Below are 16737 nucleotides of genomic sequence, written 5' to 3'. Positions count from 1 at the left end.
TCACTGAGCTTAAGAAACTTTAATGGAAAATATATTCGAACATATCCAACGTGAAGCTTCTTTGGTACGCTTTCACAGTTAGCTCGCTTTTGATCGTCGTAAGATATATTTTCTTCGTGCATGAGGAGTTAAGTTCTTTTAGAGTATAAACCGTGCTTTCTTTTTTCCTTTTTTTCCCCTTTCTTTCTTTCTTTCTTTCTTTTCTTTTTCTATTTTTTCATTTTTCTTCCTTTCGCAAACTTCCAAACTTTTTTTTCGAAGATTCGATGAAGATTTTTTTTCGCACCGTATAACGAAAATCCGAAAGAAAGAAAAAAGATATAAAAAAAAAAAAAAATAAAAAGATAGAGAGAGAAAGGAAAAAGGAAGGGAAAAAAATCCATTCTAAAATTTCCACACGAGATATATTTCATTATATACGACACCTAGATATAAATTTTACTATATGACATAAATGTAAGACAAAAATTACGGGACGCGGATTTTCCACTTTCAGGAATCGAAATAATAGCACGACGGAGAACGGATTAGAAAATGATTAAGCACAATAGCGCGTCGGTTCGTCGACGCGTCCATCGCGCGAACGAACCTTTAATCCTAGTTACGAGTAAAGTGGGTCGAATCTTTGGAAGGGTGGAAATTAGAATGGGTTTCCGTATGCATTATCCTCGTAGAGAGATCGATATCAGAATTGTTAGGTAATTACCGTAGTGCGCTGGATATAATCCCAAAATCGATTACAAACGAAGATCGAGAAATGAACTTCCTACGTTAAGATTAGGTTTCGATCGATCGCTGTAGTGTCGCAAACCGTTCGTGTAATCAAAATTTTTTTTGACAAATTGATTTGATTTTTCTTCTTTTTCTACTTCGTCCTTCTTTTTCTACTCTTTTACTTTCTTTCTTTTTTTTTTTTATTTCTATATCCAATAACGAACGAAGCAAAATATTTATTTGTGTGTTACGTTGAGATTTTTGAAAGGAATAAAGATGAGAGGAGGCTTTTGGACGAATCGAAATTGAAAATTCGATAAAATATTGAAAAAAAGAGGACGCTCAAAAAATGGAAGAGGAAATTAATTTTTTTTTTTCCAGAATAGAGGGGTATGAAATGCAATGATCTTACGAGTTTTTTACGCTTCTATCGTTGAGGTATAATCACTCGTAAACAAGAGTGCGATTAAAGGGCATCAAGATTTCATAGGGAGAACGAAGGGTTATTGAGACGCGATAAAATAAAGGAAATGGGGGTACCTGATGTGGAACAAGCGAAGCGTCGGCTGCAAGATATCTTAAGGAAAGCTCAAAAGCTGGAAATACCAACGCAAGAGGTTATATCTACGAGGACTGCACAGAAGCTATTAGCAAGAACGAAGAATGTTGTTGCGTGGACGATCTGGATCGGTGTTTTCATTATCCTCCTCAGTGGCGTCGTTTACGCACGTTGGCCAACAAGACAGGAAGTCGAGACTGTCAGGACTGTACTTAGGCGAACAGTAAGTGATTAAAAAAAAAAAAAAAAAAAATGGAAAGAGTATTCAATTAACAAAGTATTATTATCGTTAAACGTGAAACGTTATCCTTCGTCAAACGTTTTGTCTAATTATACTGAATTTACGGAGTTGATAAAGATAAGTGGTCTTTGTTGTTTCGTAGATAAGGTTTCGTGCAATGTAAGGTGTGAATAAGATCGTAATACCGTTTCATTCGACTTTATTTTAATACACTTTACACACGTACGTATTTACTATCACGTTGTAGGGAAATCATTATTATATATTCAAGGTTTATTTCTATGTCGTTCGAAACAAAGAGGAAGTGGAACGCATTAAACGGGACAAGAATGTTTCGTGTTGCTGTAGAATAGGCTTCTCGAGTAACGAAATCGAGCGTCAAATCGGCTTGCTTGGCTTCCAGTTCGACCTAGACCATGCGCTTCGGGCAAAGTGATTCGACACACGATGCCCGTAAGGATAACTTTATCGAAGCAATAAGATTTTTTTGAACGTTTCACATATCTCGATGGGTACTGTTAGAGCGTACGATTCGATATCGATCCCACACCATGCTCGTTCTTCCATTAAATTTTTTTTCTTCTTTTAGACTTTCCCGGAAGAAATTTTCATTCGAATAAAACGAACGAATTTCATTTTTCTCCTTTTTCTCGCTCGCACACGCACACGCACACGCACACATACTCACACACGTACACACCTACAGGCAAAGACAATAAAGTTACCAGCTGACGTCAAGTTTTCCTTTCAATTCTTTTTCTTTTCGTTTTTCCTCAATTTTTTTATTGGAAGTTTGTATTTATACGTATATTTTTATAGGACGGTACTTGTGGTAACTCTGTTTAGTAAAGGATATTTTGTAACCTTATTATCGTGTGATATTAAAAATACTGAAAAAGCTCTGCTTGCGTTTATTGCTCCCTTTGCTAATGAAAATCTGTGATATTCGCTTGTCCAACTATTTGCGAGAATGCTATCGCTCAACGAGAAATGACAATTTATTTCCAATTGTATTGTTTTATTTTTGATTCAGTTTCCAGTTAAATAGGAATTTTACGCTTACGGATTACAATGAGCAAAATAATTAAAGTATATTATGGACCGACGTTTTTTTTTTATTTAATTTTTTTTTATTTATTTATTTATTTATTCTTTTTTTTTTTTTTTGATAACGTCGATACAAAGGAACGATAGCGCATAAAATTGAGTTCATGATATTTATTATACGATGTTGGCAACGGTAATGGTTGGCGTACGAATGGAATAGCGGCATGGAAAATTCAGATCGTAAATGGAAGTGTGCAAACAATTGTTATCGAGTAACCGTTTCCACCGACGCGACGAGTGCAGTAGTTGAGGAATAAAAGCCGATCGATCTCGATGTAAACGTCGTCGCAATTCACGATTTTCCTGGCATTGTGCGATCGTTTCTACAACATGTATTCGTCATCGAAGAAAAGCGAAAGGAAAAGTGCAAAATCGAGAATAAAAATCTTATAATCGTAATCAGAACGATCGTGAGAAAATAAAAACACCGTGTTATCGATATACGAATACAAATTTTATATATATATATATATATACATATACATATACACACACATATACACGTGTATATTATACCGGGTGTTTAGCATAGCAGTTTGAAAAAATAGATAGATTATTTTTGCAATTTTTACTTATGTAATCTGTTGACGATCGAGCACTGATTTTTTGTTTAAAGTATTTTTTTTTGAGGGGGCAGGGGTCACATTACCGGAAGTGCTTGAAAAATCGTAGCGATCGTTAAATCGAACACCCAGTATATCGTATTTGAAAGATCGCAAAGTAAGTACACATATTTATCTCGCGTTCAAAGTATTCCATCGTCGTTACGCGGAAATGGGTTCTGGCATCTTCATTTCCTGTAGCTCTCAGATTTGTAACCTCAAGTTTGGCCGCGTTACCATTATAATGTAACGGGGTATAATTCCAGTATGACGTGACATGCATGTCAATGTCGTTGACAGCCAACAACGTGGTTTCTGAATTATGTATCACCGAATCGCGTAGGTCGCGCATCACGTCTATCTATGTTGTTAAATGTTGCATCCGGCAGCTAAGCTTTTTACATGATTTTCTTCGATCGTTTGATTTCCTTTGTTATTTATCTCCAAGAAAAATCTTTTGAAATTGATTGTCAAGTTATTCGCTAGGGATATTCACGAATTCAACGTTCGTCGTCCGAATGTTTTTTCATATACATCCCCCCCTCCGCTTTCGATCTTTTATAGTACACGTACCTGTGATTTTAAAGGTCCATAGTTCAAACAAGAATAAATCCATCTATCTGTCGATGCATGTCAACTCGGTATCAACGCGAACGAATCGATTTTTTTTATACGAGATTTACTTTCGATGCTGCAAATAAAGAATATCTCGACATAAAAGTAATGCCGCATCTTTCATATCGTACGATGAAAGTATGATTTTAGTACGCGAAATAAATATTTTTGTTCTTTTCTATTTTTTTTTTCGTCTCTTTCTCTCTCTCTCTCTCTCTCTCTCTCTCTGTCCCCAATTTTTTTTTCGTATCTTTTGAAGGTCGATTTTCGATAATCGCAGTAAATTTATTTGAAATTATTTCGATGAAATTGCATATTATTTTACGAAATCCACTCTGTTTTCTATTTGCGCGTGTCAGAAAAGTATTATTTCTACTGCGACAGTACTTTAATCGGCGTTCTTCAAAAGCGACTAATGAACTAGCTTTCAGCTTGCAAATACCGCAGAAGGTTAAGAGATAATCGCGTTAACCTCTTCAATTAGTATGCCAGTTGGTTATCAGCCCTGTATACTTTTTAAAGAGCCATTAAATTCAAGATATACTTTTTATTAAAAATATTTTAATTTATATAAAATAGTCGTAATATTTCTCTCTCTCTCTCTTTTTTCCTTTCATTTTTAAAACACGCAGACATACATTGTAATAAAAAATATTTTAACGTAAATCAAGTATTTATTCATACATTCTTACGAATTATGAAAGAAGAATAGAAAAATTTACGTGCGTAATAAAAGATCGTAAAGAATAAGGAAACATGATGCGCCATTAATATCTCGAAATGCACGTTCTTTCGTAAAAAATTTCATTTATAAAGAGTACATATGTGACACGAGCTTTTAGTATATGTTAGATATACGCGTGAAATACATGTGCTTCGCTTACATAATGAGGAATGCTTTTGATGCGAAGTTTGCATAATCAAATTTCATCAGGCCTCTGCGAGAGAACATTTTTTGCATTGTATTATATGTACGTGTTTTCATACTATTGGCATTACTGAAATGTCTACGACATGTTATCTACAAAGTAATTTCTTCGATCATTTATTTCGTCCGTTCAATTAATCATTATCGAAAGTCCGAACGCTCGTTAATTATTTTCTTCCGTCCGATACGGTACCGCGTGCCTAAGTTAAACTGAGTTTAGATAAATCACTATCAGTTCGTTTCTCGCGAACAATCGAAATATAATGATCTCGGTTATATATAACAAACCGTGAAAACGATTTCGATGTGTGGAAATTTTGTCGAGTTTGGTTCACATCTAATAATTCTTTCGTTCTATTCTTCTTTTTTCCTTCGTTTTTTCTTTTTTGTTCTTTATCTTTCTTTCTTTTTCTTTTTTTTTTTTTTGCTTCAACGCACTATTCCGGATAAAACGCGAATCGAACCATCGAAAAGCTTGAAGCCAACTCGAGTGGTTGGTAGCACTGGAAGGCTCGATTTTCATTCAAATAGCGTTGGAACTGAGCTTTTCTCTCTCTCTTCTTCCCTCTCATCTCTCTCTCTTTCTCTCTCTCTCTCTTTAACTCTTTTCTACATTCCTCTTCTCTATCTATCTACTATTCACTCTATCTTTTTCTTCGTCGTTTTCTATTTCTCATTAATACACACGCGCATCCGTGTATACATGGATACACTCTTGAGTGATCTTTTTCCGTCCTCTCTTCTAGCCCTTTTCCTTCTTCATTATTCACTCGACGGCTTTCATTCGGCCAGTTACCACCTGTTTCACTATCGAAAGGAAAAAGATAAGGCTTTTTCGTTAGAATAAAAAGTCATGTATGCAGATACACTGGGTATTTCCATGCGTTTCCAAACATCGAACATTTCTAGAAACGTATGTTTAATGTATCGTTTCGTTCGGTTGAAAACAGAATTTTCCTGACCACCATCATTTATTATACATTTCTTAAAAACAATTGATTTTTATTATTAGAGAAAAAATTAATTCTTACGGGATATTAATTTTATCCGAAAGAAAACTCATTATTTTGCGATTCCGATTCGTTAATAGAAACAGTGGATAAAGTTTACAATTCGTAACGCGAACCGGTATTGTTAATATTACATAAGATTATTCACAGCACTATATTACGAGATATAATGGGAAAACATAACAAAGAAACGTGACTGTGAATTTTTTTTCTCCGTCGCGTCAATTTAAACGGAAAATATCGTGAAAGCCGGAAAGCTCGAGAGAATTTAACCGGGAAGATGAGTGTCTGGAGATTTTAATTAGGATAACCACTAGCTACACTTTTGAATATTACATAAGCGCGAGCTGGCCCGGTACCGTGTTGCTGCTTTTCCGTGGCCCCACTAAACAAACATCTTCACACTCGAAAATCTCTGCCGGCTGATAGGACTGAAGATAAGAGGGAAAGGAAAAGGAACAGAGAGAGAGAGAGAGAGAGATAGAGAGAGAAAGAGAAAGAGAGGGGAAAAGAGGCCGCAATACGAAAGAGGAAATACAAACAAGTACTTTCCTCGCTCCTTCATCCTTCCTACCTATGTAGATTCGTTTGTGAAACTTTTAGCGATGGATGATCGGTTGGTAAAACATTTGCCGTTTGCCAACTTGATTCGTTTCGAGCATTTGTTTGGTTTTGCGGTCAAACCTCAAATAACTCTCGGTACCACAGCGGTCCTTTTCGTTCTGGCTTATTTCCAACTTGAGCGTACTGGGATGTTGCGTGAAAAAAAAAAAATGTAAAAAAAAAAGGAGAACAAAAAAGGTCGAATCATCATCGGTACCGGATTATTTTAATTAAATTACATCTGTGTACGTTTACCGTTTTTCGTTGAGTAACATTTATGAATGGTATTCAACGACGATAACTCCAACAAAAAGAAAACAAAATTATTAAGACGAAATGGGAAAAAGCAAAGTGAAATAATTTTTAGGTCATGTTTTTGATAACGTTATGTAGCTTCGTTATGTAACGAGTTTCGTATTATAGTTTTGAAGGATTTCTCGTATGGATAATTTTTAAACTTTTTTACATTTTTCCTTGTCAAAGTTTTCCTCTTTGTCCTTTTGTTTTATATTTATATAAAGAGTTACAACGTTAAGGGTATCACGAATTTTGTCATGTTAATGATATTATAAATTCTTCTACCTTGTCCGAGATATCTCTACCGAGTTCGATAAGATTCAACATTCATTTATCTTGATGACGCATACGTTAATTGTCATTGATTATGACGAATTCTCCGTCCGATTAGCAAACACGTTGCATGCATTTACAAATGTGTTCTCGTCTTCGAAATTACGTGTCGCACGTCGCTCAAAATTTCGCTAAAGATGATGTTTCTTGTATGCCCGTGCACGTTCCTACTTTATGCCATTGAATTTTTTGTTCCTTTTCAACGTGACTTTTACATTTCATGAACATGATTTAGAAAGGCATTGTTCTCTCTCTCTCTCTCTCTCTCTCTCTCTCTCTCTCTCTCTCTCTCTCTTTCTTTCTTTCGACTCTTCGCAACGAGGAGAATTGACGGAAAAGGAGAAAGACGTTAAACAAATCGATCTCTCTTGCTCTCTTTCTCTTAGATGCAAGTCTGCACCTGTCATTAATTACCATGCGGCATGTGCGAGATATTGGACCGTTTAAACATGCGTGACTGCGTTCGAATGTGCGCGCTGTTATCAGTCATCCTGGTGCATAACTCGCTCGCGTATACACGTATCTACTACCTGGTTATATGCACGAGCGTTCATTCCCTAGCTTGAACACTGCATAACTCTGTAGCAGCCTTAATTACACGAAAATTCTCTACGCTTCACAGACAAAGAGAGAGAGAGAGAGATAGATAGATAAATAGATAGATAGATAGATAGAAAGAGAGAGAGAGAGAGAGAGAGAGAGAGAGAGGGGGTAGGGAGAAAGAGAAAAAAGGGGGAAAAAATAAGAAAGAAAAGTGCAGAGGGTTTTTAGGTTTTTAGGATAAACTGGCAATAGATGACAACCGCGAGTATATGCGTTATATTAAAATTATTATTATTAATATTGTTTTGTTATCATCATCATCATCATCATCATCATCATCATCATCATCATTATCATTATCATTATCATTATAATTATTATTGTTATTATTATCATTATTATTATTATTATTAATATTATTATCAGAAACAATGCCCTTAGTATTTTTATTTAATCGTGCAAGAGCTAGATTTCGATCTACACGAACGTCTCGTCGCGTAGTCAGCATTCTTCTTTCGTAGCACTTACAGAGAATAAGGGAGAAAGTAAAAAGAAAAAAGAGAAAGAGAAAGAGAGAAAAAGAGAGAGAGAGAGAGAGAGAGAGAGAGAGAGCACAAAATCGCGTCGTAATTGAGCGATAATATCTCACGCGTGCGAACGACGGCTCCTATATGATTTTTTCGCGGCTCTTTGAAACGGCTATCGATCTCGAAGAAAGCACTTGGGGCCAAGCGAGGGTGACGTACGCGCGCGTTTCTTTCATTATTTTTATGTATTGAGCGCACGCGCGAGAGAATGAAGGAGCTAGCTTTCTCTCTGTAGAAAAAGGTGGTATTCTTTAAAGCCCTTGTCGGTTCGTGTATACATCGAGTCCATCATCGTATCCCTTGGGAGACAATAGAGACGATGAAAAACGAAAACGCAGGACGTTTACGTATGTGTCGTACGATTTATGATTGTCCACTCACGGATAACATGTTTTCTCCATAAGAATAAGGACGACGGATTCCTCGTACGAGAGGATTCTGCTTTATCTTTTATCTACGAATGATAGATATTTTCATGACTATTAATTTCGCGATGAGAGAGAGAGAGAGAGAGAGAGAGAGAGATTTTTTCTTTCTTTCTTTTTTTTTTATTTTTTGGAAAATTTTATATAAATAAAGGAACGAGGAGTACGATGAAATGTCGTCATTGTCGTATATACCTCGTCAATCGAAAGTTCCGTCAGAATAGATCAGCACGTTCGCGGTTCACATAGCTAGGAGGTTCGTTCCTGTATCATCCCGGAGACAGGCAAAGGAGATGAAAAATGAAGTGGCCGGCGTTTACGGATGTTTTTACGATTTATGATGCCCAGCTTCAGATACATACACATAAAGCATTCTCTGCCAAGAGGAGGAAACTAATGTGTTACGTGACAACGTTACCCTTCTTTTCGCTATTATTTTTTTTCTGCACGCTCTTTTTTATTTTATTTTACTTTTTGGCCAAATTTCATCTATTACCCGATTAGTCGGTTAGATAATTCCTCACGCAAATTTTTGTTTGTTTTTTTGTTTTCTTTTTTCTATTTCCCTATATAACTTCGATGTTTGTTTTGTTGAAATGATAAGAGAACTTATATCTTTATAATTCTTCTCGATCTAAATGTAATCATTCGATTTCTCGTTTATCAATTTACGCTTTCGATACGATTATCTATGATTACTTTTATGTTATTGAAAACGAAGCGAACTTGGCTAAATTGAATATTTCATTTTATTGAATATCTTTCCAAGAGAGTACCGATGTACTTCGCTTAATATTTCTCTAGCGATGCCGTCGGAAATGGTGGGCAAGAAAGCGCATGATAAACGAGGAGCTAGTCCTTTATGGGCGCGAAGCAATTTATGAGACTGTCCAAGTGGGACTGCGTCTGTCTAATTCACTGTAACGCGCCATTCTTCGGCCGAACGTTTTCACGCTGCTTCAGCGTTTAACCGCGCAATTAATTAGCCACGCTCTTCTTGCAAGTCCAGATAGCACGATAGCCCAAGCCACTTCGCGGTATTCGATAATGAATATCTCTCATTAATCCGGATCTTGACGGGATCATTGTGATAATAATTAATTACTTAGATAATTGTAGGTATGGTATCGAAGATTAATTTCTAATGTGATCTTCCTTTCTTTTTCTTTCTTTCTTTCTTTCTTTCTTTTTTTTTTTTTTAATACATTGGTTAACGTTATCGCGACGTTCGAAAGCAGATAACACTATGGTTATATAGGCATAGGTGTCCGCCAACGATTAATTCGCCGTCAGCAACAAATAATCCGTAATCGTTGCAGTAACATCGGTAACGGCGTGCAATAGTCCAGCCGATAAGCCTGCATGAACGTTGGTTGCTTGGATGCGCTTTGTATCGAGCAGACCGTAGCAATATGCTTGTTACTGTGATCTAGGCCTATCCTTCTCCGTATACACGCGATTATACATGTGTTAAGCGACGTCCATTGCCAAATGCAGAAACGCATCTGAAGGATCTAAACGTATTCCAAAAGCTTTTCGATGATAAACGAGCTGAAACGATCAAGAAATACATATAGATATATACGTTCATTTTTTTTTGTCATGATTTATTCCGCTTTTACACTATGAAATTCTTAACTCGTTCTATCCCATAATACTCGTTAAATCGCGAATGAACATTTGTTTGACTCTTTTATTCTTCTAATTTTTGTTATATCTCGAAATAGGTATGTATGTATGTATGTTATATGCATGTATGTAAGTATGTAAGTATATATGCATGCATGCATGGTGTGGTGTGTGTGTGTGTGTGTGTATACCGTTCGCACGCGATGCAAAAAAACCGAACACACGTCCTGTCACGATTGCGGCTGTGCTCGACGTTGATTTGATTTCTCCGTGCTAAATAGGAAAACGATTGTATCATACCGCTCTCTCTCTCTCTCTCTCTCACTCCCCCTGTTTTTCGTTTCGTCGAGTACAAATAGTAACAGAACGAATGTATGTAGTTATCGTGGGAGCGTTATTTTTTTTCTATTTGATTTTTTTTTTGTTCTTTTTTTTTCTTTTTTTTTCATATTTTTGTGCGATCAAAAAATTCATCGTCGCAATCGACCATTGTGATTTAAAGATATGTTAAAAAAATCATTTATATACGAGTTTCTTGTCGAAAAACAGTATAATTCGTTATATATATATGTGTGTGTGTGTATATATATATATATATATATATATATATTGTCTACGTTGCAATATATATTTTCTAGTGACTTCAAAGCGATCGCTTGGAGGTATAAAAAAAAAACCTAAGAGAGAAATAATAGCTTTGTGCTAACGTTTCACGTAAAGCCGTTTCACGTTGACTGCGTACGTTCAACAACGAATTAGATTCCGGGGAAATCCGAAGAAAATCTTTGTTCTTTTCGTTTTCATTGCTATCGTGTCAGCCGTTCGGTCGACACACGACGAAAAGTATACGAAGGAAGGAAATAGTGGAAGAAGGGTCAGCGTACGCTTCAATCGTTTTTGTAATTTCTATGTAGTGGTGTTCCGACGTACATATGTGCATGGATACACGCATATATGCAATAGCTGGTATGCCAATGAAAGCATATTAAGAACCTTTATCAAAGTAGCTTGGATCACGCAAGCTCCGAGTGCGAATTTGCTCGCCTTTTCACGAATGTAAATCAATTGAATTGATCGAATGACATCCTCGATGAGAAAAGAGACGTACATTGTCAGGTTGAAATTATTTAAAAAATTATTAACGTCCCGAATAAATTCCCTAAACAATTGATTTAGCGCGTTAATCTGGTCGAATCAATTTTGTACAAATCAATATACGTAATACTAAATTGAATAACATTCGTACTTTTGTTCGTGCATAAATTATAGACTTTATTTTTGTTAGAAAGTGTACGTTTAATTTTATAAACGTTGAAAGAAGAATTGTTCAAAACGTTTTAAATGAAATTTGTAAAATAAAATACCGGTAATCGGAGATTCCCCAAGGCATACAACGTGTTAATTATAAATATCTGAAAAAAGCTTTTTCGTTTTATCGAATATGGATACATAAAATATATCCTCATACCGTACTACAATGTACTCTCATTTGTTTTCGTTAAAAGTTCAGAAAGTACTCTCATTTGGTAAATAAGATATTTCAATCTATTTTAGGAAACTGCTCGATCTAAATCTCAGTTAAAAGCAATTGCTTTTAGTATCATTTCTTAGATAGAGTAAGGTAAGTTCTAGGACAGTTTGAACGTTCGGGTGTTAAGAACACAATCTGTGTTTACTGTGGTTGGAAAAAAAAAGTTACTCGAAGTTTTCGAAGGGTGTGAAACTAAAGGAGAACAGCGATAAACGGCGATTCGTTCTCGTTTCGCACGAAAAGGGGATATCGTCTTCATTTATTACCAACGCTTATTACGACTCGGATCTCACGAATTTCCAAGATCATTATCATAAGAGACGTTAGTCTCACCAGTTCTCCGTTCTTCGTAGATTTTCCCTCTTACGACTTAGAAGCCCTTCGTGCCATCTGTTCGTATTTGTGTTCGTTCCCCCTTTTCTATTATCTCTTTCCCTCTTGTTTGTATAGCGCTAAAAAATTCTTTTCAAGTTGTGAAGCAACATTACATCGAAGACAAGGATATATTTGTTCAGCGCCAAAGTTAGTTCGTCGTACGTAAGAAATGAGTTTGTTAAGTCGATTAAATATTGCATTCGACGTACTTCCTTTTCGAGGATATAATTAACAAAGAGAAACATTGAGAGAGAAAGTATTATTATAGTTTCTAAGAAGGAACGTTTCTCTCTAAAGCGTAGGGATTCTTTGTATAAAGCTTTGGTACGGGTAGTTTACACGGTGAAAACTATGCTGGATGAATGTCGTCAGCTTAGGTAGTATTTTTTAGGTAGCATATATATGTTTGTATGTGTCTATATATATATATATACACACACACGTATATACGCGCATATATATATGTTTATAAAGGGTCAGTGTTTTTCCTACGGATAAAGGAAGCGAGAGCCGCTTCAGAGATAACACGAGCGAGAGCCACGCGAAGATATATTCGCGATTTATGCACCTGTATGCGCAATCTTATGTGCGGCTGCACATATGCATCTGTCGCCGCATATGCATGACTGCGCGTTATAATATCCACGTGCTGTTGATACGTGTGCCAGCGTCGACGCGAGATATGTATTTTCTACGAACGATGCGCGATCAAGAGAGAAAGAGAGGAAGATAGATAGATAGATAAATAGATAGAGAAAGAGAGAAACAGAGACAGAGAGGAAAAAGAATAATTTCTATCGTCGGAGAGTTATTATAGGAATTGTTTCGAATTTTACAATTTAGAATCGTTCGATTATTTTTATTTTACAATTAATTGAATTCGTACAAATGGAATTAACGTTTTATGGATATATTCGCGATAAAACGTATACAATCGTTTTAATTTTGTTAGCGATCTCCTGCGGATAACGTTTCGGTACTGTATAAGTTAGTTGAAAATATCGTAATTTTTCAACTATCCTTCCAGTTTTCTTTCGTGAAAGAATCAAACATTTGATCTTTCCATCTGGCTCATCGACGTTGATGGACGAGACAATGATCGGTATTCAGGGATCGTATCGAAAAAGGTGTAGTATACCACAGCTGGTAGAGGTTCGTTTCTGTGTCACCCTCCTTTATACATATATGCATACTACAGAATACTTTATGTTATTGGATCTTCATGTAGAGAATTTAGAATACCTTGAGACCTTGTTCTATTGCGAAGAAGCGTATCGATTTTTTTTTTTTTTCGATCGTTATAAAACTTTTCTACCTCCTACGAATCTTTCTATACAGATCGAATGAAATTTCACGTGGATTAATTTTTCATTCGTTTTATAAATTACATTTTCATAGCTAGCTACGGAATAAAGCGAAACAAGCGAAGGGTGGTTAAGATCGACTCAGGGAAGTTTGAAAGCCAAGGTGTTCCCCTCTTCCCTTCGCCCCACCTCCCCCTCCTCCCCCGAGTCTACTTTTCCCTCTCATCTTCTTCATCTTTTTCTTTTTTGTTAATTTTTTTCTTTCTTTTTTCTTCTTTTTTCTTTTTTCTTTTCTTTTTTTTTTCGTAAGCACGGAAACTTCGTGGTCGAGTGCTTCTTTTTTGCTTCACATACAATACATAGATACATATATACGTACGTACATACATGGGAATGTCGGTTTCTCTCTATATCCAGTGAATTTGAGAAAAAAGGAGGAGCTCTTTTTTTTTTATCGAGCGACGTTCTCTCTGCTCCGTTATTCATAACGTAATGTTATCTCGTTCTTGATTCTCGCATATAAACCCTACATGATATTTGCACAATTTTTGTTTTCTTTTTGTTCTCTCTCTCTCTCTTTCTCTCTCTCTCTCTCTCTCTCTCTCTCTCTCTCTCTCTCTCTCTCTGTCTCTCTGTCTCTTTCTTTCTTTCTCTTTAGCTGAAAATTTTTCCACGGATTTAATAAGAATTTCAGCGATGGACAAAGCGTGTTTAATTCTTTTCAAACGGAGTCGAGCTTCGGACTTAAGTTCGAATAATTTATCGAGCTGCGAAAGAACGACTTGCGGAATATCGCCGCAAATAGAAATGCTTGATGAGAATTATTCGTTTTCTTTCTAGTATAGGTTTTCATCATGACAGTATTATGAGACACCGAATCTTAAATAGTTTTCAGGTCGTAGATACTAATGAAAGGAGGAGAAATTGTTAGAAGGAAGCACGCGGTACGTGAATTTCTTCCTCTTATAATCAAGCGAATTACCAATTAAGATTAAAAAACGAACTAACGTTGTACCTTATCGACCTATTTATTCGCACATTTGCATATATTTCGTATATTAGATTTAATAGGAAAGAGAGAGAGAGAGAGAGAGAGAGAGAAAATAAGAAAAGAGACATACAACGACAAGAAGAAAAGTTTCAGAGAAAATTATTGAAAGGGAACGAAGTCAATAACGGTTTACTTAAAACTCACGATATGTTTAATTGAAGATGGAAATGATCAAACGACTATCTACTTGTTGACGTTTTTCTAAAGTACAGTGATATCGAACGGTTATTACACGACTTTTCCAATAATTTCAAGATACTCGAGCTAAATGCGAAATGTTCTTTTAATCGTCGTTTACATCGCGAGTTTCTTTTCTCAAATTGAAAATAATTAAAATCGCGTTGAATACTTGATGGTTAAGAGATCGAGAGATCGAGAAAGAGAGATAGGCAGACAGAGACAGAGAGATAAAGAGAGAGAGAGAGAGAGAGAGAGAAAGAGAATTAATGAAGAACGAGTTGAGATTTCGTGATTATAATATTAATTCTTACTCCGAAGGGTTAACATGTAAGCGAAATTTTCATCATTTTTAACATATTAATCCAGATTTTGTAGCGTGTTTACGTAGATACAATATCTACGAGATATACGTATCTATCTCAGGGTGAGTGCATTGTCGAGGTCGTATAAGTGATATGCGACTACAACTAAAGGCAGAAGTAAAGTCTGTGTCTGACTGAAGTAGTGGAGAAGTTCTGGGCCGGGATAGGACAACGCTCATAAAATTTGTATGTATCCCCGAGTATCTGGGATAGAGAATGAAAGGGAAGAACGACGGCTCGAAACGGGAAGGCACGAAGGTGAAGGTAGAAAAAGAAAGAAAGAAAGAAAGAAAGAAAGTAAGCAAGCCAGGAAGGCTCGGAGAGATGCAGGAGGGCTCGGTCTAAGGCGCGTTTTCCTATCTCGAGACAAAGTATTGTAAGTTGGAAGCTCGAAAGCTTCACCGGAGGTGACCCTCTTTTCTTCACTCCGCTCCATGTAGCTCACATTGCAAAGCTCGTGTCCTGCATCCGGGTCAATCCTTTATTCTCCAAAACTTTCCACAATTCCGGGTTATATTGTGTGTCTATTGTAACCTCAATATTCACACCGTTACCTCTTACGCGAATACCGTTTTCCTAACTTTATAGTTCCTCAACTTTGTCCTCGTGTCTTTTGCCAATAGCGCGGAACGAATATTGTTTTTTCTTCTTTCGTTACTTCTTCTCTTTCCTTTTTTTTTCTTTATTTTTTCTTTTTTCTTCTATTTTTGTTTTTAATTTTTTTATTTGTTTATTTATTTATTTATTTTTTTTTTTTCATTTTTTCCTCCCTTCTTTGTTCTTCTTTTTTTTTTCCTTTCTTTTCTTTTTTCGACTGAGATATTTATCGATTTTTAACGCGTTACCTTGACGTTTCTTCGGTTTCACTCTGGAATAATTTATGATAGTAGGAGAAGATGCGGTACGATAAGAAAATTAGATTGACGAGATCGCAAGGGAAATCTCGTTTCATTAAAAGCATTCCTGACAGATAGAATTTTTAAAGTCACATAGCCGGGAACTACTTAATTCGCGTCATACATCCGAGAAAGGAAGATTGTACTTTACGAAGAATTTTCATGTCAACTGGAATAAGTATGATGATAAATATAGTTCAAGTAGTGGTGGGGTTGGGGTGGTGTTGAGGTGGGAAGGCAGAGTGGAGAAACTTGGGTAATTAACATCGTCTTTCTTTTCTTTTTTAAGACATGCAGTAACATTATATAATCAAATTAAATAATCCATTTCAATTAATAACGTCTTGCTGTATAAAGGCCATTGGTTTAACACTTAAAAATGAAAATTGTTCTTATTCGAGACAGGTTTAAACATATTCGACCTAGATTTCGTGACCTCAGAACAATCGAAAGAGATCTAATAAGTATTATTTTATAATACAGGGTGGGTCAAAAGTCCTTAGGTGAAACAAAAATTGCTAGATGATATTAAATGTCAATTGCTCTTTTTTTTTTGGGGGGGACTTTTTTTTTTGGACTCGTAATTAGATTTGTAGATTTACAATATCAAAATAAAAAAAATGTAAAACATCTGGAAAAATTGATATCGAACATCATTTATGTACTTTTGATCCATTCTGTAAAAAGATCGTTCAAATTTATCAATCGGTATGATCTCTTTACGGAAGGTCAGCCCTCTATCACGAATAAACGTATATATTTTTCTGATAAGTTTCATCATAAGGGTAAAAAAATGTTTCCGCCCGGGATCGAACCGGGGACCTTCCGCGTGTTAGGCGGATGTG

General features: G+C 35.9%; 1 protein-coding gene across 8 annotated transcripts in view; it reads left to right on the top strand.

Moving 5' to 3' along the window:
• The first annotated feature begins 899 nt into the window (after positions 1–899).
• The window catches only part of LOC122629079, a 58593-nt gene continuing 42755 nt past the window's right edge, over positions 900–16737 (top strand). For all 8 annotated transcript variants that reach the window (XR_006327176.1, XR_006327173.1, XR_006327172.1 and 5 more), the window contains exon 1: positions 900–1496. Coding sequence is in view for 3 of the 8 variants with exons in the window: in XM_043812099.1 (XP_043668034.1) it covers positions 1245–1496 (252 nt within the window). In the remaining 5 variants the exon portion in view is untranslated. The remainder of the gene's footprint in view (positions 1497–16737) is intronic.

This window comes from Vespula pensylvanica, chromosome 5 (genome assembly GCF_014466175.1).
Source record: "Vespula pensylvanica isolate Volc-1 chromosome 5, ASM1446617v1, whole genome shotgun sequence".
Lineage (NCBI taxonomy): Eukaryota > Metazoa > Arthropoda > Insecta > Hymenoptera > Vespidae > Vespula > Vespula pensylvanica.
Note: the sequence above shows the minus strand (reverse complement) of the source record. Positions and strands in the feature narration are given on the sequence as shown.